Here is a 20,565-nt window from a genome sequence, read left to right as displayed (position 1 = left end):
ACAGGAGATTCGGATCAAACATGCACATTTTCTTTTTTTTTTGGGAGAATTTCCTTCGCTCATTATTTCAGATGGTACTAGAGGTCTTGCACATAAAGAGGAAGATATTTTCCCTGTGTGCCCATCTAGAGTTTCAGTTCATGTCTGTAGACATTGGACTGTCCCTCATATAATTATGCGGTTTTTCAAGTGGTTCATGTTACTGTGACAAAGAGCACTAACAATAAGTGCATGTTAATTCTTACTGCAGATTATGCTCTTAAAAACAAGCCAGTATGTGACTATTTAGAGTCTAAATCATTAAATATATGTATTTTGATTTTCTTTGTTCAAGTCATCTCACACACTGTCGTACCAGAGAGCATCCATCTTCAGGTTAAATTAAATGTTTTGATGTCTGATGCTGGGACGGGACATGTGTCCGGCAAAAGCTGTGTTCAGACACTCAAACAGGCGCTATTGTTAGCTGTCCTGATTAGGCAGTGCATTGGTATTTGGTGTTACTTAAACCTCTTAGAAGGGGTACTAACTTCTATTAGGACCATCGCAATACGCTCAGATTTACTGAAAGCATATCAGCAATAAAATATAGAAATACACTTGATTATTTGTTAAAAATGAAAAACACAGAATGCCAACATGTCCCAGGCCAAGCCCTTCTGTCACGCAAAAAAAACAGTTTACTCTTTGTCTTTTCAGCAGGCATGCAAGTCCAGATCATCCAGTTCAGCTTAAAGTCAGTCAGTTTATCACTGCCTGCCAGAAAGAAAGGGAATCTGGGGAGGACATTAGCAGCTAACTGCTGTGGTATGTGACCTCACACAGCAGCAGCCAAGACCAAGACTGAGGCCAAGAAACACTGGAGACACACACACACACACACACACACACACACACACACACACACACACACTACAGACAGGCAATTATGAATGTTTTCTTTATTTAGGAGACCTCATGCAATACAAGGAGTACCAATTCAGTGGAGTGCAATTATTACATATAAATGATTTCTTTATGATTTAATGCTTTTGTCTATTGGACTACAATAACACTGGTATATTTATATATATATACAGAGAGGAATATATATTGTCAGATTAAGGCAGTACGATACAGAAATTAAATGAAGTAATTGCTTTGTACACAAATTTCCAAAATCTTAGGAAACAAAGGCAATTTAACACACCTTAACACTAGGTGTATAAAAACATGTTAAAAAAGGAAGAAGTCAGCATTTCCAGACCAACAGCACAACAACAACACACACAATATTTATATTATTTTGTTTTAGCAGTTTCCAATTGTGTATTTAAGTAAGTTTCTATTGACTGACCGCTGTTATTTACATTAGAAATATAGAGTTATGGCCATGCAAGATTTCCCTGAATCAGCAGACCAAGCATTGTAAGAGCTGGTTTTGTTCCCGTGCCCAGAACTGAGTTTGAGGTTACACTAACACGCGGCTGGAACATGGAAATGAAGCTCCACTTGCCAGCGAGTCGGCACCTCACGGCACACCTGCAGATATCCTGACTCAGCACGTGCAGCTAAAAAGTGTTCTTCTGTTCTCCTACATCTGGTGTGGCTACCTCTGGTTCCAACCTAAACATTTGCCCCCCCCCCCCCCAGGCTTTACCAAAGCCATGGCTAGACTTTTCATGGGCGGGGCGCTGCTGGTAACCGTCTCGGTGGAGCCACGTCAACTTTTGACGGTGGCTAATGTTACACTATTTTTTAGCATTTATTAATAATTGTCACATGTATCCACGGTGGCTGCTGTTCTGTTATATACAGTAGCCTCACTTTAAATAAAGCTACTTTCCTAATGTCTACGACTTTCATATTTTACTTACAAAATCACTTCACAGGAATAGAAGCATGCAAAAAAAAAAAAAAAAAAGTCACAAACTTCTATGAGATGCTATTGAAATACATTGTCTAGACTAGAAATGTAAAGAAAAAAAAAGTCAGAACTTTGACTTAAGTAGAACGTGTCCACCTCTGGTGAAGCTTACAGCAATAACAACTAAAACTGACCCAGAGTCTGTTGGGACTGGTTCCGTTTTTGTTGCATCATGTGCCTTTTTTTATTAAAAATCACAATGCCCACACAATATCTGAACAGAGGACAAAGAAAGTATAAGTGATTCAAAAAGAGGTCGCGCAGAAGGTTTACGGGAGAGTCAGGACTTGCTTGTGCAGAAATATTGATCAAATGCCTGATGTGTCAGGCGTACGACAGACGCCAATCACTTAAAGTGCCAGTGTAACAACAATCATGATTGAAAAGAAAGAAGAGAAAAAAAAGAGGACATCTAATCAAAAAGGTGACAAAAATGACACAATAATGTAAACTATCAGAAAAACTAAAGAAGTACAATCGCAGAGTGGGTTGGACAGATCCAGGTATACTACCGTGATGTAAAAATACAGATTTGGAATGCTTCAGACGGATATGTGGTTTCCCTCGCTTCCTTTTAACGCCACACGTGGACTTTGACTTTGGTAACTGAGAGAGATATCGACACGGCTGCATAGTGTTTCTATGTGTCTTTTCTTATGGATCAACCGGCAAGTGTGCAACACAATACTGATGATACAATTATTATAAAAACCACTGCACTTCCTGAATGCATATAGTGAACTGCATAATCCTTATAACTATGTATTAAAGAGGCTAGACCCAGTTTTGTGTTTTGGTTAAATAAAGAGCACCCCCCCACACCACCACCACCACCCTCGAGGAAGACATCCACAACCGGCTCATCCTACTTGTATATGTAAGCTTTGCCGATCAGAGAACAGCTGATCGGCAGACACAACTACAGCACCAATGAAGTCACTGAGAGGCAAGCGTCAGAAAAGGGGGCACGTTCGCTCTTTTTTTGGGGGTCTTAGACAGCTGGTGCCCCCCGTGCCTCCTCCCTGACAAGGTTTCTCCCTCGTCCTGCGCTTTAGTTAGCTGAAGCACCTTTACTGAAACTCTTAAACTCTACAGCTAGATACAGGCTGTCAGGAGGAGAATATCTGACGGTGCCTTATTGCCCTGATTTCTTTAACAGGACCCCACGTTGGGGTCCGAAAGCCCGGAAGTGACGGATCCTTGTTTGACAGTGCATGTGTGTTTCAAAGAGCGTGAACCCCGCAGATGAAAAGATAAAAGGTTAGAGGAACCCTGCCTTATCTACAGCTTTACTGTGGATTAGTTTTCTTTGACTCCCAAGCTTTCTACTCACCTCCTTCTACTCATGATTAATGCTGCGTATTCATGGCTACAGGATGCATAGCATGTTACGTTACCTCTCTGTGGTTAGCATTAGCATTCTGCCAGCTACAAAGCAAAGATGTTAGTTAAGATAAGATGCAAGGGTCGGGTAAGGCTTGAGAAGTATGTACCGAGGACGGAGTCTCTTTAACGGGGTCAGACGGTGGTGGGAAGTGAGAGGCCGTCTACCGCCTCCGCCTTCTGATCCGGAGAGCAGCAGAGGAAGAGGCGACTGCCCAGGCTCTTGAAGGCAAATCCAAAGTACATGATGTGGCCCATGGCCACGAAGGACACGGAGATGATGACCAGCAGGCCGAAGGCCTCCGGGTTCGGAGCCAGAATCACCATGATGAAGTGCACCAGGTCCAAGAGGTAATTCATGGAGTTCTGGACGCCGTTGATCACGCCTCGCTCCGACTCCATCACATTCTCCTGGATGAGCTGGGTCACCGTCAGGTCGAAAGACCACAGGCCTGCAACACAGAGATCAAAGGTCAGTCCGATTGGTGTTTTTTAGAGCCACGTTCTAACCGCTTTAGGAGACAACGGTAGCTGTTGCGGGACTTATCAGGCTATATTATTGGAATCAAAGGTTGCAAATATTGCTGTCACATCAGTGGCACAGCCGTAGAGGATCTCATGTGAAGTTCCGGTTACTTATGAAAAAGCTCAACCTGTGGACCTGCTTGAGTCACTTTTAGGAAGTCGTAATTTGGAAAAACAGCCTTTTTGCAATCTCATAAACGGAGGCGAACATGCCAATAAAGCATGGACACTATAATATCTACGCACTCTCATTTCCTTTTAAATAAAACAATAAAACAAAGACTATGCACCACTTACTCCAATGGCAATCAATGATTATATGCACTTTGGAGCTTCTACTCTGCTCCAAAACAATATCAAATACAATATCACGGTATTTAGATAACCACCACCACAAACAAACATCAAGGGGCAATATTTCACTCACCAACTCTAGCAGCAATTACGCCAGCAAACAGCAGACTAACAGACATGTAGGACTGCAAGGGCGGCAGCTCTTCAGCCGGTGCAGCAGTAGTGGCGTTTCCACCGCCGAGAAAGCCGGTGAGGCTGTAGTCGGCCTCGGGCAGCGCCTTCTCTCCGATCAGGTGTGTGTAAATGTCCTGGAAGGGCGAGACGCTGAGGTCGAAGGGGCTCCCGGGAGCAAAGACGGAGGCAACGCACAGTATGAGGCAGGACAGCTGGGCCGTGCCCGAAATGAAGCCCGTGCGGATCAGGCCGCACTTCTTGCGGACCCAGGTGAAGGCGACGGTGCCGCAGATGCCCGACACCGCCGAGGCCCCCATCAGCAGGCTCAGCACCGAGCCGTTGAGGCCCTGCGTGTAGGCGTAGCCCGTGGTGATGCAGTCGAAGCCCAACACCGTCATGTAGAGGAAAGCCAGGGACATACCGGCGAGGAAAATGTTCTGGTTGTAGTAGGCCACCCAGCCGGCCTTCAAGGTGCGCAGCGGTTCGGCCATCTGGTAGCAGCAGCCGTGCTGCTTTGGGGAGTCGGGCGTGGCCACTACGGAGGTTTCATTCATCAGTGGCTGAGACGACTCCTCAGGACTCTGGCCGCTCTCCGAGTCTGAGAAAGGGAAGAGAAACATGGTTGTATTTAGTCTGAACCATCACACAGGCCAAAACTCTCCAAACTCAGAGGGTACAAATCAAAGTCACGGTTCTTGCAGCTACCTTTTGGCGAGCTCAGCTGTCTGAGCTCCTGTTGCTGCTCCTTCTGGCCGGCTTTGGAGGCCAACGCCGGCGTCTTCTGGTACACTTTCCACAGCAGCGCGTACTCCAGACACATGGAGCACAGGTTCCAGCCAGAGATGAAGCCGCAGCCAATGAAATGGGAGCCAAAGGCCATTATCTGGCCCACCAGCATGGGAGCCAGGATGTTGGTCAGCTGGTCGATAATCCGCACCGTGGCATTCATGTCTGTTCAATGCGAGAGAGTCAATATTATCAGTTTCTTTACACCCGATTACTACTGATGGACGTCAAAGGAAATGTGACATATCATAGCTTTCATATTTACACGAGACATTCATATGATATGAGGTTTTACTAAACGGATGGAACTACTAGCACAGCAGAAAAATTAAAAGGTCATCATAGGTTCATCAGTCTTTCCACCACGTGAGCAAATCTTTGAAATAGTTTACAACAATCCGGGGGAAACAGCCGGGGGCATAAAAGGTACAAAAACGAGAGCGAGTCAGCATCCGGGGTTCAAAGTCTGCCACACAGAGGAGACGTGATAACAGGTCAGCTGAGCCTACATTCCATGATTAAGAAAATAAAACACTAACCTGCCAACTTGCTGCTGTCCTGACCTGCCACCACCACCACCCAGTCCCTCTGGATGGTGATGGATGTAGCCGTACTGGCAAGGTTGGCAACGTTGGCGATGGAGATTACCAGAATGTAGCAGGTGGTCTGAAGAAGAAAACAAGGATTTTTTTTTTTTTTTTTTTAGTTACTGTTACATTTGATCAATATTAAAGGATATGATTAATAACTATTGTCTGTATAACTAAAGCCTGATATATAATTATTCCTCCGTTATTGTCCAGAAGTTATTAAAAACACATAAATGAGCCATGACACTGTTGCACTAGGGGACATGTTACTTAATTAAACACACACACTTTAGTATATTTTGACTCAATCCCACAGACACCATCCTTCTGCCCGAAATACAATTAAAGATGTAGTCAGTGATCTTTTTGGCTTGTGACCCCTCAAAATTAAGCAAACATGTGTTTTCGTTCCTCGTTGTATTGGTTCCTTTGAAGGATTTTTAGAGGGCTGAAGAATCTCCAGAATTTCACAGGCAAAAAAGTCAGAAAAATGCATAATTTTGCTCAACAGATATAGTTTTGCATCCATTATATAGTTACTATTGTGTGAAAACACCTTAAAGTTAAACAATGACTCCTTTCTAATTCTGTAACGTGTGAACATGTAACACCCATTCTGCACTCACTACACTGGCTCCCTGTCTCATTCCAGATTGACTACAAAGTCCTACTACTCACACATAAATGCATAAATGGACATGCACCTCCCTAACTACAAAAACTCATCACTCCCCAAAACTCCACCCGCACCTTCAGTTCATCAAACAACTCGCTCCTCCGGGTCCCCAACACCAAGCTCCGCACCATGGGCGACCGGGCCTTTGGCTCGGCAGCTCCACGCCTATGGAACAGTCTCCCTGACCACCTAAGGGCAACACAGACACTGGTCTCTTTTAAAACTGGCCTAAAAACCTTTTTATTCAGGAAGGCGTTTCTGACCTAAATCACTGTCAGTTATTTCTTTTGTGTTTCTGTTCATTCACTGGTTTTTTTTTTATGCTTACTAGTTATTTTAACTATGTTTTTTACGATGTACTGGCTCTGTGGCACTCTGAGATTTTTTTTTCATGAAAAGTGCGTTACAAATAGAATGCATTATTATTATTATTATTATTATTATTAAAATCAATGACTTCCTGTGGAAAATAATCGATGACATTCTGTCATAGATTATAACTCAACACGTGCCCTCAACTACAGCGGTGATAAAGAACCACTGGTTGACAAACAAAACCCAAAACATGTTTCTTCTAGAAATGTCTCATTTGTGAAACCCACTGGCCGGCTTCTTTGTTTCCCTCTATGTTCACATTGTATAGCAGCGAATGCTTTCAACAGGCCAGGCCACATTCCCCCCCCCCCCGTCATGTGACGGGGCAGAGGAACCTGCTGACTCCACAGCCTTCACCGAGACACCCCATCTCCTCTTTCACCGCCCCTCCTCTGCACCTCAGCCCGACACAGTTTCCCAATGACGGACAGAAACCCATCTAGCCTGCAGCTCTGCATCTCGGTCAAGCAGGTCCAAATCTTTGCGGTGAGGGAGCTTCCTCATGTAAGCCACATAGCTCAACAAGTGCAAACAAGCCGCGCGCAAGACACTCACGCAAACATTCTGTTCCTACAGTGTAACCACCTCTTGTGCTCTGTGTTCTTATGTACTCTGACAATTTAAGTTAGTGGACCAGTCAAAGGTCTCCTGGAAATGAACGACGATCATTTCGCCCATCTGTAAAAAGCGGTTCAAGTGGTCATAAATGATAAGGAAGCAGGTGTCCATATCAGTAACAGCAAGCGACTTTCAATCTCGAGGTCAGAGTGTTGTACTTGAGGAAAAAGGGGGAAATTGCTTTCAGTCAAAAGAAAACCAATCAGATCACGTTGTAACAGAGTGTGTGTGTGTGTGTGAGCACGGAATAAGGGGGGATCTTACCAGAATCCATCCATTGTAAAGCTCAGCAAGCTGCTCTTTGAACTGGAACACAACCATCAGTAGGATCCCACACACGATGACGCAACTGTTCTGGACGAGCAGCGAAGTCTGGGCCACTGTGGAAACACCACGACGAACATTAGGGACAGAAATCTGATCAAAGACAACGGATTTCTGTCCGATAACTAGTTCATCTGCCCCCCGAACCCCCCCCCCGATCTAATCTAATAATGTCTTTTGCCAAATTCCTCTGAATAACCATTGCACAAGAGGTGCACTTAACTGTGAAAATGAGGGTGAACTAGCCCCACGTGCACACTGCATATAATGCCAGTCCCGCCAGCTCCACATCTACACACTCAGGATCCAATCGACAAAGTTTTGGGCCTTTTTATTGGTGACAAACTTGTGTTACAACAACCGCTTCAACAGCAGCTATACTTTGATGTGCGCTGCCTTACCTTTGAGTCTGGGATTCTTGTCCACCCAGTCCCCAATGATGGCCCCCAGCAGCAGCACGGAGCCGGCCACCACCAGCCCGTACACGGCCGTGAGCAGCAGGCTGTTCCCGTACAGCTCCACCAGGAACACAGCCACAGCAAAGTTCCACATTCGGTCACCCTGGAAACACAAATTCTGATTATTGGATGTCACTTTTTCGAGACGTCCAGGTTAGGGCTGATGGGAAATGTGGCTTGAATTAATAATAAGAGCCCTCTCTGCTTTCATGTCAACTAACACCCTCTTCAGTTTAATTGATCCTTTCAGGGGTATTTGCAAAGACAAGGAATGTGTGGCGAGCTACACGGGGCAAAACATGTCATTTAGTATTGAGGCAACAGTTATTTTAGCACATGTCACAATGTCATAAATGACACAATGAAAAGCCACATTGTGCAGCCTGTCATCGTGATGAACATGTAGAAATATATGCTGGAATGTCATCCAAGTGGACCATAACGTGTCACTTACCCATGTTGACAGAGCATGGCTCATGTAAATAAGGAATTTAGCTGAAGTGAAGAAGTCTCGGACAGACTCTGTGAAGAAACACATTGAACGGTCAGAATAGAGTCAACACGATACAGCTGGTGGTCGATAACCAGCCTGCACCATTGATGTGATGGCTCGGCGTGGGAAATATACGATTATTTTTGCATGTTTTGAAAGAAATAACCTACCACAGCACGTCTTCTTAGGTGCAGAGTTATCCATTTTAAAGCTGTCCAAATGGCAAAAGCAACCAAGTGAATGTTCCTTTTTTTATTTTTTTTATTTACGCTGTCTCCTCTTTTGTGTTGTTGCAGAGCAGGTCGACCCCCCGACTACGGCTTCCTACTGTCGGATATAACGACTAAAACAACAACAAAAAAGCCACCGCGTCTCTCCCCTTTCTCCCTTCCAAACTTAGCTAACACTGTAGCTGAAGTCGGAAAGCAATATTTTATAGCCTAAAGGGCCGATTAGTCGCAATGAAATAAGCACAAAGCTCGGAGCTCGATTCCTGCGCCGCTCCGCTGGACGGTTGGCTCTGTTCTGCTGCTCTGTGTTTACGTCCCGCCTCGAATATACTCACGTTGTTACGTGACGCGCCATTATTTACATTGTGTCAAAAACAAGTGTGGTCCTCCTACCGCACGCGCGCTCCGGAAAAAAAAAAAAAAAGAAGCTGTATCATATTACAAAAAAAGTGTCATTGTTGTAGCTATCATGATTAAACCCCTTTAGCCCTCTTTACGCAGTGGTTGGTGAGCTTTTGGTTGTGGGTTTCTTTCAGCAGGAATGATGAGTAACAGACTCCAATGAACAGCTGACCAAAGATAACCTATCACTTCATCACAACAAAAGGATATGTCTGGCAGACCTATTTTTTGAAAGCCTGAAGACCTGCTTTAGTTGCTCGCTGCAGTGGTTTCTTCCACCACTCTATTCACATCTCTACCTTTGGTAATGAGAACAATAAAACAAATGATAACTATCAATTCCACAATGTAAAACTATGGAAGTCTTTTTTCCAAAATCTTAACTTAAGCAGAAGTGAACAGTAACGTAGTAAGTGTGGATGGGAAAATGTATTCAGAGTAGCCTATCAAGTAGCCTACTTATGCAGAAAAATGGCACCCGAGAGTGTTACATTATTATGTAGTATATCATTTTAATATTATAACTGATGCTTTAATGTGTAAGGGCATTTTACTATTGCAGTCAGTCAAAGTGGAACTAATGAAAGAAAATGAATTTATTGTTAAAAAAGGTCTAAATATCAATATTATATAAATAAAAAGCACCAATGAACAACAATACAAAAATAAATGAAATCTGTATTAGTTTATTTATTTATTTAACCTTTATTTATCCAGGATAGTCCCGTTGAGATTTTGAATCTCTTTTATAAAGGGGGTCCTGCTCAAGATGGCAGAGTAAAAGCTTCACCACATAAAAACAGAGAGAACAGACGTAGAAGAAAAAAACAGTTTTAATACATTTTTTAATATCACTAAAAGAGATGACAGACTAAAAACAAACCATCAAATTGCATCAATCAAAGTAAGAAAAGGTACATTCAATGCTAAAAATCCTGAGAATCTAAATCCTGTTTTGGAAATTTATAATGTAAACTACACAAATAGTGCACAGAAATAAACACTACATGGATATGTATGGATTGTTCTTTTAAGTCAGTAAACTATGGTCAATATCAGTAGAGCTGCAGTTGGATTGACAGAGCAATAAAATAGTTCCACCTTAAACGGAGAAATGTTTTAGATGTGTTCACAGTCAAATCAGAAATTACATTTACATCCTGCACTTTCATTTTATATGTAAACTGAATCTGAGTAATACTTGAGTGGTAAAAAAGAACAACTAAAGAGATTGTAAGAGTTAAAGATGAAATGACCTCACCTGAGCATTTGATGCCACGCAACACACATTAATAAAATTGGATGTTTTGAACATTTTGGTAACAGAGACTGTCATTATTTCCTTGACCTGGTGAAGCTGTTTACTAAATGGCTGTTGCAATAGAGCGTGGCAGTGAACAATGTAAAAACAGTGTACAAATCACACATTTGGATGACTTGCATTTGTCCACCTATGTCAACAGAACAGAATCACTGCTATAATTACAGGCTGCATGGATGAGGGATCCTTGGCCCGTATCCATAAAAAGTAATAAACACTTGCACATGGCTAATATGATTCTTAACTGTACATCTGGATGCACAGTTGACTTTTAAAAGCCTGTTATCAGCCGAGTGGGACCCTCAGTGTCTTATGTCAGCGCTGAATTCTCACGTCTATCCTCGAGTGATGTGTTTTGGGAGTTTCATTGGACTGGACGGACGGAAAACGGGGGAATCAGCTAGTCTGAGTCTGTCCAAAGATAACAGAATCCACGACCAACACCTCTAAATGTGTAATAATGAGTGAGGTTTTAAAACAAAATGTCATTTCCATGAATTTGACACCGAGCGGAGACAGCCGGGACAAGAAATATTGTGGTTCATAACATTTTTACTCTCCAGTTTTGTCCGGATTAAACAAACAAACAAACAATAGCGAGTTCATTAGTGAGTTTTAAAGGGGCTGGTCGGTGAATTTTGTTATTCCGGTTTTTATTTGTCTGGAGTCAGGCTAGATGCTTACTCCTTTTTCCATTCTTTATGCTAAGCTAAGCTAGCTGTCTGCTGAATCAGTAGCTTCATATTTAGTGTACAGACATGAGAGTGCTATCAATCTTGTCAAAATGTCAAACTATTGCTTTAGGCATCATCGGCTTCATCAAGGTATCTGGCTTCCGTTGAAAATGACTTGGTGTCTGTGGTTAGTCATGATCAACATGATCACAATATTTCAGCATTTAGTAGCGACTGTAAATATCGTCCCTATGATATGTGAAAACACATATGGCCGCTGGGCTACTAATACGTGTGCTTCTTATTATTTTTTGCACATATAGATTAGCACTAGTTTCTTTTCGGCCCAGAGCAACACATACTCTGTGCCATCTCATCCTACGAGGGAGCCAAATTGACAGTTACAAGGAACATAAGCACATATTTTGAGCCAAGCAATGACAATAGGCACTTCTATCCTTTTGTGATCTATTCAGGGATCACAGAGAGCTTTCAGCCGTTTTAAAGTCAGCACACATTGAGCTGGTACAAACAGATTACCTGCCGCACTATTAGTGGGCCAGTGTGTCAGCCAGGCTCAGATACCTCTCATCAGCGGTCAGACGGCTACTGTGTCATTTTGTGGCCATGTGACCTGCAGGTATGTCTGTGTCCCTGACCGGATCCAACAACAAGCTGTGTTTACGTCGGCTATATTTGTGCGTCCAGGACAAAAATACGAGAATGACTTGCCTCCTGTGGCCTTAAGTTGCCTGACACCTCCAAGCCACAGCTAAAGAAGGGATAGAGGTGGAGGGAGGGTGTGAAGGATGTGGACGTGAGGCTGGGTCAGATTATTCATCTATTCTTCATGCACGGCTTCTGTTCACTCTTTGTGCTGAGTTCTAAGAATGTGTTGCAATAGATCTAAAAGGGAACACAGCACTGCTCCCTTGGGTTTAGCAATATATAGAATAAATAAAGCCGGGCTCTTGAGGTCTCCCAAAATCTCATGATACTGGACACAGTGAGATTACCAACCATCTCAGTGACCATAGAACAGGAACAGTGATTATAACTATCACCATTACCCATTTTTGGAACACAACAGTGTTGTGGTCTTATTGTTTCTGTGGATATCTACCGCTGGCTGGGGCCTAAGAGTTTGCGTGCCTGACAGCTCCACCAGAGAAAAATAAACATCAAAGGTCACTATCTGGCTGTGATGACATGGACACCTGTCCCAAAATGACAGCCCTTGTTTCCAGGGAATGAACCGGTAAACATCTGACAGCTGTGTCCGATCAATACAACGTTGCAGCTCAGTGGGCTGCAAGCCAAGGTGAAACATCAGACAGGTGTGTTTGTCTCTCACACCGCAGGTTCGAAAGGTGCTCGACCCACTGCTGGAGCAAGATCAACATTTGTGTCATCCGGGGAAATTTCTCTATATTGTTGACCGCTGCCGGGCGAGTGAAGCTCAGGTCCTCAAAAATATCTATTTTAATGTAATTGTACCACATGTGACTGGAAGGTTGCGAGTTTAAATCCCTGCATCCTTATCAAATGAGCAATGCTCCCCCCTCCCCCAATCACCACCCATGTCAAGATCATGTTACGGTGTCAATTTTAAGTATAGCCCTTTAGGTGTTTTGAAGTGACTCGTTTTACAGTGATCTCTTTTTAGTTCATTCCAATTTTTTGTTCCTACACACCCTAGTGATATTAAATCAACAGGGTTGGTTTCCTTATTTCACTTATCATCTGAGTAAATGTTCCACCTTAGTGGAAACAACAACATCATATGACTGGAACCGACAAGCATAACCCTAAGTTATATTTATTTGCGTCCCGCAGCCGGAAGGAGTTTGTATGTTGTCAATGCGACTGCATTCTGCAAAATGACATTGCAAGTCTGGTGGAATGCTTGTGTAGATATAAAGGGTCCTTTTCATACACACTCATGTCTTGAGCATCTAGCAGCGATTACAGCCTAATAATAATAATATAAATGTTATAGTGCTTTTTATACAGAAAAAAAACACAGCTCTCCCATTAACTTGTATTTGTTTACCAGCCAGTCTTGCCCGGTCCAATATTGCAGCAATGTAGACATATTGCAGCAACGGGCTGAAGCCGTCAATGTGTTATTTCTATGGTCTAATTTGGTTGGATGGAGAAAAATCGGCAAAACCGCCCTTTAAAAAATGAACCTGGTGTAATGTTGTCTAGATGGAGAAAAATCGATCTGTGAAATCTGGTGAACATAGTGGAGCAGAGACACATTTTCCCTCAGGAGTCGTTGGAGACCAAACACAGAGTTAAAAAAGGGTTAATATTGGACTTGCAGTCATCAGGTGGACACAAACACAACTTTTAATTTAAATTACCATGTTGCTCTGTAACTGCCAGATGTGGACATATGTAAATGTTTGCTGACACTTCCTCAGATGGAGTTGCTCAGATCATGCCATGGAATTTTTGTCTGCTGTTCAACAGTGAATGTGATTTTAAATTACATCTGCTTTGGCTCAGTGGGAACATCCCCTTCATCATGTTGAGATACTCAAGCAACCGCACCCTGGTGACAGCTCTGTAAACGGTTTATCTTTTACCAACTAGATCATAAAGTAATAAAGCAGATGATGCCACTCTGATGTGAAGTAAGTTCTTTGTGCAAATGTTAGGTTGTCACTGAGTGTAAAGAGCTTGCTTTGATTGAAATGTAGCAAACATGGTGCATGTTATCTGAAATACTCGAAATGATTATTTACAATTTGATGTGAAAATGTTAATGGAACTGAGACATAAAACAGAAGAAGAAAGGATGAGAACGAGGTGAAGATTTAGTCAAAAGACTGTCGTCTGTAAGATGTATAGTAATGCTCAACTAGACAGAATACCAAAATTATTAACCCATTGATAGATTTATTTTAAAATGGTTAAAATGGTAGTTTTGGCTGATCTATCGGAGATAAAAGATACAAATGTCATAGACTAGTCAGAGACCTAAATTACACTGCTTGGAATATATATAATATTTTATAGATATCTGGAAACCTTTGTACTATGGAAGAATGCATCAAACTGTCCACAGAGAAATAATAAAAATTATTTCAGAAACAAACAATTGCTACAAACCATTACAAAGTTATTGAAAAGGATTAGGGACAAATTAGGTCAGATTACACCAGAATTTCAGAGATTAAAATCAGAAATGTAAATGTGACCCTAATCCTCTTCTGTTCAGTATCAGCAACACACAACATGACATGTGAGGAGTGGGACTGTATAAAACAAGACGCCCGATCTGTTTATGTATCGTTTAGTTTGCATTTAAATTGTGCATTAATTAGCTGTAATGTGGTGGCTTGTGCTCTTTTTAGTATGTAATCCGGGGTAAATGGGAATAGTTTTACGTCTAGAATCTCTAAAAAATGAGAAAAAAATAATATATGTATCATCCGCCCACCTCTAGGGGGCGGTGCAGTCACAACAGGACAAACCACCGCACCCGGAAGAGCTGTCAAAGCTGCAGAGCATGTTTACACTGAAGTTAGCCAGCTTCAACTACATTCATACACAACAACTTAACCAACATGTCTTCGAAAGTTCGCGACAACGAAGATACTTTTGAAGGACCGTCGGCTCTTAAGGAGGAATTGAACAAAAAGGTAAAGTTAGCCACAAATACTAGCTGGTAAACATGTAACGTTAGCACGATATCAATGCTGAGCTGCAGTGTTTACTCCTATCGGGGTGTAAGTTACACGTTAATACACGTTTACATTACACTACAGAGTTTACATTTCATCAGGTCAGTGAAATAGTTCGTGTTGATCATTTACAGATAAAGGAGCAGAAGGTTGTTCTGGACGAGCTCTCCAATCTGAAGAAGAACAGGGTGAGTGGAGCCAACTAATACCTGGAAATTACATATTTATTTATTTATATGTGATTATATGCCTTGCAAACTGGAACTTTCTTAGTCAAACTTTTGTTCCTGTGTTGTTGGACGCAACTTCAAAGACGCCATGTTCTTTGAAATTCTTTTCTCAGGAACGTGTACATTTCTGTGTATTAATGTACATTTTGTATATGTTTACCGCCCCCCCTCAGAAAGTCTACATCCAGCAGAGGAATAGTAACATCTTCTTCCTAGCAGACAGAAGTCAGACACTGGGTTCATGTAAAAGTAAGTTGATAGCGGTAAATTGAATATAATTTGAATAGATAAACTAGCTGGTACGTGTCTATCTCACTGAAAATCTGCTCATAAAGCATCATATCAACCGATGATATTTTCTTTCCCCAGAGGAACTCGATAACATGAAAAAGGACCTGCAGGATATGTAAGACTGACCTTCATCACAACAATGTGCGGCATCTTCTGTCTGCTGAGTCTGTCGCCCACTCGGTGTGTGTGGGACAAAACGCTTCATGAACATTTGAGGAGAAGAGGGCCCGACTTGAGCCAGGATCTCACAGTCGGAGGCACAGATCCCTGCTACCAGTGTTTGTTCTCTGCCCACGTTCTCCACTTGAGAGGGCTTCTCACCCCTCAGCCCGTTCGAGACGACACCGGCAATGTTCTGCTGTGGAATGGGGAGATTTTCGGCGGTCTCCCGGTGATGCCGGAGGAAAATGACACCGCGGTTCTCTCTGAGCGGCTATCGTCCTGTGACGGCCCTTTAGAGATCCTGTCCGTCTTGTCCGCCGTACGGGGACCGTGGGGGTTCGTGTATTACCAAAAGGCTGGAGACTACCTCTGGTTTGGCAGAGACTTCCTTGGAAGGCGGAGTTTGCTGTGGAAATTCGACGCCGAGGTCAACACCTTGACTCTGACTTCTGTGGCAGCCCGCCAATCTGGACGTGGACCTGCTCAATCTGCCTGGCGGGAAGTCCCAGCAGCTGGTGTGTACAGGATTGACCTGAAGGCAGTGACACAAGCTGGCTCTGTGACGTTCAAGCTTTATCCCTGGGCTCGCGGGGGAAGCGGTCTTGTCTCGAGCTGCAGTCCAACTGTATTGGAGTCCGTGCCCAGCGGCTGCACTGCTGTGATGAACCAGTCAGGCCTCGCACTCGCCTCGCCCGTGCGCCCTCTCAATACATCCACCCCGAAGTCGTTAAATGAAGAAATTCATCCAAACTCACATTCGCATGTTGAGCATCTGGAGCGGCTGCTTGCAAGCCAAGAGAAAAACGACGCAGTGAACCGTCTCATCGGTGTTCTCAGCGAGGCCGTAAGGCGACGTGTTCAGTCTCTGCCGTTCGAGGCACAAGACAATTCCCCTTCTTCTAATGAACTTGCTGGTGTCGCCATACTCTTTTCGGGAGGGATCGATTCTATGATCTTGGCTGCCTTAGCTGACCGTCACATACCCGCCCATCAACCAATAGACCTTCTGAACGTAGCGTTTAAACTACAGGTGCCAAAGAAGCAGAAAGAGTCTGCGAAGAAATCCGGAAAGCACAAAAATAAGCCTACGGATTCTCAGGCCGATGGAGCCGACCCCCAAACATCCGGCCCCTTTGACGTTCCAGACAGAATCACTGGGAAAGCTGGCCTCAAGGAATTGCAAGACTTGAATCCGGAAAGAAGATGGAATTTTGTGGAAATCAATGTAACGAAGGAGGAGCTGCAGAAGATCCGCCAGGAGCGCATTTGCCACTTGGTGCATCCGCTGGATACGGTGCTGGATGACAGCATTGGATGCGCTGTGTGGTTCGCAGCAAGAGGAACCGGGCTCATCATGGAGGACGGTGACCAGAGGCCCTTCACCTCATCAGCAAAGGTGAGGTACAAAAGTCAGACGTTAAAGCTTCTGAGCTCTATCGATTAGTCGACGTATCTTAACTCAACTAAAAATGTCTTGAGTGGAGATGTGTTTCCCACTCCTCAACCGCCACACTGACCTGCTTCTCTGTGTTACTGTTTCATGACCGCAGGTCATTTTGACGGGAATCGGCGCGGATGAGCAGCTAGCGGGTTACTCCAGACACAGAGTCCGATTTACAATGTCTGGACACGAGGGGCTGATCCAGGAACTGGAAATGGAGCTGGACAGGATCCCTTCCAGGAATTTGGGCAGAGATGACCGAGTGATCGGGGACCATGGGAAAGAGGCTCGGTAAGTGTGGTGTCCGCTTCAAGTACCCCCCCCCGCAATGATAAGACAGTTTGTCTTATCATTGGAGGGAAAGTGCAGGTGTTATTAATAACATTAACGATGGCTACGTTCTACATAAGTGTCCCAGCAAACCAGCATGAATCATACCAGGACCCTGAAACTGAAGCAGCCGAATGGAATTCAGTCATCATTCCTTTTATTTACGACTTTATTTATGGCAAGCTGTTTTCTGATTTAAGGAGACTGTTTACTTCAGGTGGAGTAAGAAGCAGGACAAAGCAGGACAAAGCAGGAAAATTGTCCTTAACCCACGCTCTGACAGATCATTTTAAATAGGTGTAAGACAGGCTTCTAGACTTTAGCCTAATGGAACAGAGGAAGTAGTGTTTGTGGCTGTGCAGCAGGGTAAAAGGCGTAAAGCTGTAAGTTTGAAGAAATCCCATTCACGTCCATTGTTCAGGGCAGAGTAACTGACTCTTCTAACGGTCTTCAGGTTTCCCTACTTGGACGAGGACGTGGTGAGCCACTTGAATTCTCTGCCCGTGTGGGAGAAGGCCGACCTGTCACTTCCTCGAGGCCTCGGGGAGAAACTCCTCCTGAGACTGACGGCGAAGCAGCTGGGCCTCGGCCAATCAGCCGTCCTGCCCAAGAGAGCCATGCAGTTTGGCTCCCGCATCGCAAAGATGGAGGCCCACCACGAAAAGGCCTCTGACCAATGCACAAGACTCCTCACTGAGTAAACGAAGCTTGGGTTTGAATGTAGAAATCCTTTTAATGGAAACTATTCATTATAAAATCACTTACAATTCATATTTAAAGGCTTATTTACAGTTACAATTCTTGAATTTGGCCATTTGATTTATTTCGTGCTGGTCTTGGATCATTTTTTTAACACTGCATAATAATTATGGTGTTTTTGTTCATTCCTCTAGTCTACACCATGTAAGACCCAACATCTTGAAGTTTCTCTCTGAAGTAAAGGTCGCATTCAATATAGGACGGCAAGTTTCCAACATCAAAACGCCCCGAAATCTGATGAATGTATACTGGCTCTCTGAAAGTGGAAAAAAAAGAAGAAACAAAGTTTATTGAGAAATACACTGACAAATTGATTTTTAAAGTATTAGTTTTAGCTGAGTACATCATTTTACATGTATGGAAAAGCTGAAAAGAAAAAGAGGACCAGCTGGTCGCCACAAAGCAGGATTACAAATTGATTTGGATTACGTTGCTGATCCCAGCAGACATTACCTCGCAATGAGCCAAGACACAAAGTTCCCTGGGGCATCTTTCTCCTCAATAGGAGCCTCCTATGGACACAGAGTTGAGTAGTCGAATAAAAATAAAACAATTTACTTAAATCACATCACACATTGTACTTTTGATTATTAAATTATTAAATGTACCTTCTTTTCCTCCAGAAAGGTGTCCAACAGAGGAATGCTTTTCTTTGAAAACACATAGAAACATGGACACTGAAAAACAAATGGTAAAGTTATTAGCTCCAAAGATATGCAGTGTAGATGTATACTGTACATGTTGGGTGTCATATAAAAATACCAGTAACCACCAACTGTGTGAATACAGAAAACAACATATCTATTAGATAGTCATCGCATTGGGCAGTCCTACTGAACTTACTGCTCTCCTCGACTTCGTCTCAGAAGGAAGAGGTTTCTCCTTCATACAGAGGACGCGGAGATCGCCGTCTACTTCCAATATCCCGTATTTACGAGTTTCTGTACAGGCACACAATATAGAACCAACTGTGAGCACGAGGCCCAGCCATGTTTTAGGATGAGACACACTCCTTTGCTTGACAAGCTTCCACACGGTTGTGCTCATTAAAGCCTAACTTCTTCCACTCACCCTGCTCTCTGCACTGGTACGAGAGCACCAGGCAGCTGGCCTCACACTTTGCTTGGAGGTCAGAAAACCTCTCGTTTACTCCCCTGAGGCTAAAATCCTCTTTGAACAGGGTGTCACTGCAATGGATGGAAAAGGGGAGTTGTACGCGTTTGGCAGAATCTGGACATGAATTTTTGCACAAGAACTCAGCAGAGTAGTGTTGATAATGTTAACTGAGTGCACTCACCCCCCAATTACGAGGACATGGTCTTCTATGTTGAAGTGCTTTACTGCAAGTTGCAGGCAGGCTACAGCACCAAGACGCCCCTGGTGGAGTAAGAGATGAGGAGCTTAGATGAGAGGTATAAAAAAAAGTCTGCTGTCTGAGGGCCAAAACATGTCAACAATACGTTATGATGGTGAAAACATGTGTTTACATCATTGCTTCTCGTCTGATCGCTGAGAATCTTGACATTTGTGAAATGTGATGCCCACTCTTCAAAAGCAGCAAGGTAAACAGCGTTAGTCTGTGGAGAGAGAGGGGGGGGGTTTAAGTAACAGAGTGGCTCATTCATTCTCAGCTCATGGACTTGTATACTAGGGATGGACATCAGCCCTGGTCCACAATGCAAACAGTCTGTTTTGGTTGATCAAACACATTGGTATGATTAAGCAACATGTAATAATAATAAATGAAAAAGTACTCATTATGCAACATTGCTCCTTTTAGAGAGTCATTACATATTATTATATTATTGGTGCATTAACATAGGATAAGGCTAATTTAAACTACTTTATACACTGTTGGGTAGATTATTTTTAACAATGCATCAGATCTTATAATCTTGTTTTGTCTGTAAACTCAACTATGCACAGTTTTTGGAAACTGTTAGATGAATGTAGTCTGTGGAGTTAAAGGTTATTGGAATACAAGATGGCTATAAAGTGCACAAAATGAAAAGTACATGCACTTAAGAACAGTTCCTGTAAACGCATATAGGTACTCACTCTGCTACTTACAACAACATAGATGCAGTCCACACAGTCAGAGGCGGTCAGAGCATGGACCCAGTGGGAGATCAAGGCACACCCTCCCACCGGCAGCAGCGGCTTGGCAGTCCCGACCAGGTGAGCGAACCTCCCACTGCTGTCGGCCACCACATCCCTCTGGAGCCTGGTTCCGTAGCCGGCGGCGAGAATCACAGCTTTCATTTATAGTCTGAACCGGAAGAACCGACACTCAAGTTATTCAATGTTACCTAGCGGACTCCTCTCTCGCGATAATCAAGTCTGGCTACGCGAGACATATATTTTAAAGCACTTCCGGTTGCAATTTCCAAAATAAAATGTAGCTTTTTTCCCGGAAATTTCACAGGAA

At 43.4% G+C, this 20,565-nt stretch overlaps 4 protein-coding genes across 6 annotated transcripts; 2 read left to right on the top strand and 2 right to left on the bottom strand.

The window, feature by feature from the left end:
- Positions 1–924: 924 nt before the first annotated feature.
- Positions 925–9,307, bottom strand: slc40a1 (solute carrier family 40 member 1). The gene is made up of 8 exons (XM_031869513.1): positions 8,773–9,307; positions 8,564–8,631; positions 8,053–8,212; positions 7,592–7,707; positions 5,608–5,734; positions 4,988–5,233; positions 4,242–4,880; positions 925–3,741 (listed from the first exon to the last, which is right to left on the bottom strand). Exons 1-8 carry the CDS (start codon positions 8,804–8,806, stop codon positions 3,425–3,427), a joined length of 1,707 nt encoding a protein of 568 aa, XP_031725373.1. The 5' UTR covers positions 8,807–9,307; the 3' UTR covers positions 925–3,424.
- Positions 9,308–14,727: 5,420 nt separating this feature from the next.
- asdurf (ASNSD1 upstream open reading frame) lies at positions 14,728–15,615 on the top strand. The gene is made up of 4 exons (XM_031869566.1): positions 14,728–14,882; positions 15,059–15,112; positions 15,328–15,403; positions 15,524–15,615. Exons 1-4 carry the CDS (start codon positions 14,808–14,810, stop codon positions 15,562–15,564), a joined length of 246 nt encoding a protein of 81 aa, XP_031725426.1. The 5' UTR covers positions 14,728–14,807; the 3' UTR covers positions 15,565–15,615.
- Positions 15,575–18,912, top strand: asnsd1 (asparagine synthetase domain containing 1). 2 transcript variants are annotated; one of them, XM_031869500.1, is made up of 4 exons: positions 15,575–17,003; positions 17,158–17,339; positions 17,833–18,075; positions 18,272–18,912. In XM_031869500.1, the coding sequence occupies exons 1-4, from the start codon at positions 15,585–15,587 to the stop codon at positions 18,429–18,431; spliced, it is 2,004 nt and encodes a 667-aa protein (XP_031725360.1). In that variant the 5' UTR covers positions 15,575–15,584; the 3' UTR covers positions 18,432–18,912. The 2 variants fall into 2 exon arrangements, with proteins under 2 accessions (XP_031725360.1, XP_031725361.1); XM_031869501.1 differs by having other exon boundaries at positions 17,833–18,098; positions 18,272–18,363.
- LOC116395565 (uncharacterized) lies at positions 18,317–20,475 on the bottom strand. Of its 2 annotated transcripts, none has more exons than XM_031869554.1 (7): positions 20,196–20,475; positions 19,625–19,714; positions 19,435–19,514; positions 19,209–19,324; positions 18,981–19,078; positions 18,746–18,814; positions 18,317–18,649 (listed from the first exon to the last, which is right to left on the bottom strand). In XM_031869554.1, exons 1-7 carry the CDS (start codon positions 20,397–20,399, stop codon positions 18,587–18,589), a joined length of 720 nt encoding a protein of 239 aa, XP_031725414.1. In that variant the 5' UTR covers positions 20,400–20,475; the 3' UTR covers positions 18,317–18,586. The 2 variants fall into 2 exon arrangements, 1 of the variants encoding a protein (XP_031725414.1); XR_004213517.1 differs by having other exon boundaries at positions 18,354–18,393; positions 18,591–18,814.
- Positions 20,476–20,565: the final 90 nt, after the last annotated feature.

Source organism: Anarrhichthys ocellatus, unplaced genomic scaffold (genome assembly GCF_004355925.1).
Source record: "Anarrhichthys ocellatus isolate YVR2014 unplaced genomic scaffold, GSC_Weel_1.0 scaffold47, whole genome shotgun sequence".
NCBI lineage: Eukaryota > Metazoa > Chordata > Actinopteri > Perciformes > Anarhichadidae > Anarrhichthys > Anarrhichthys ocellatus.
Note: the sequence above shows the minus strand (reverse complement) of the source record. Positions and strands in the feature narration are given on the sequence as shown.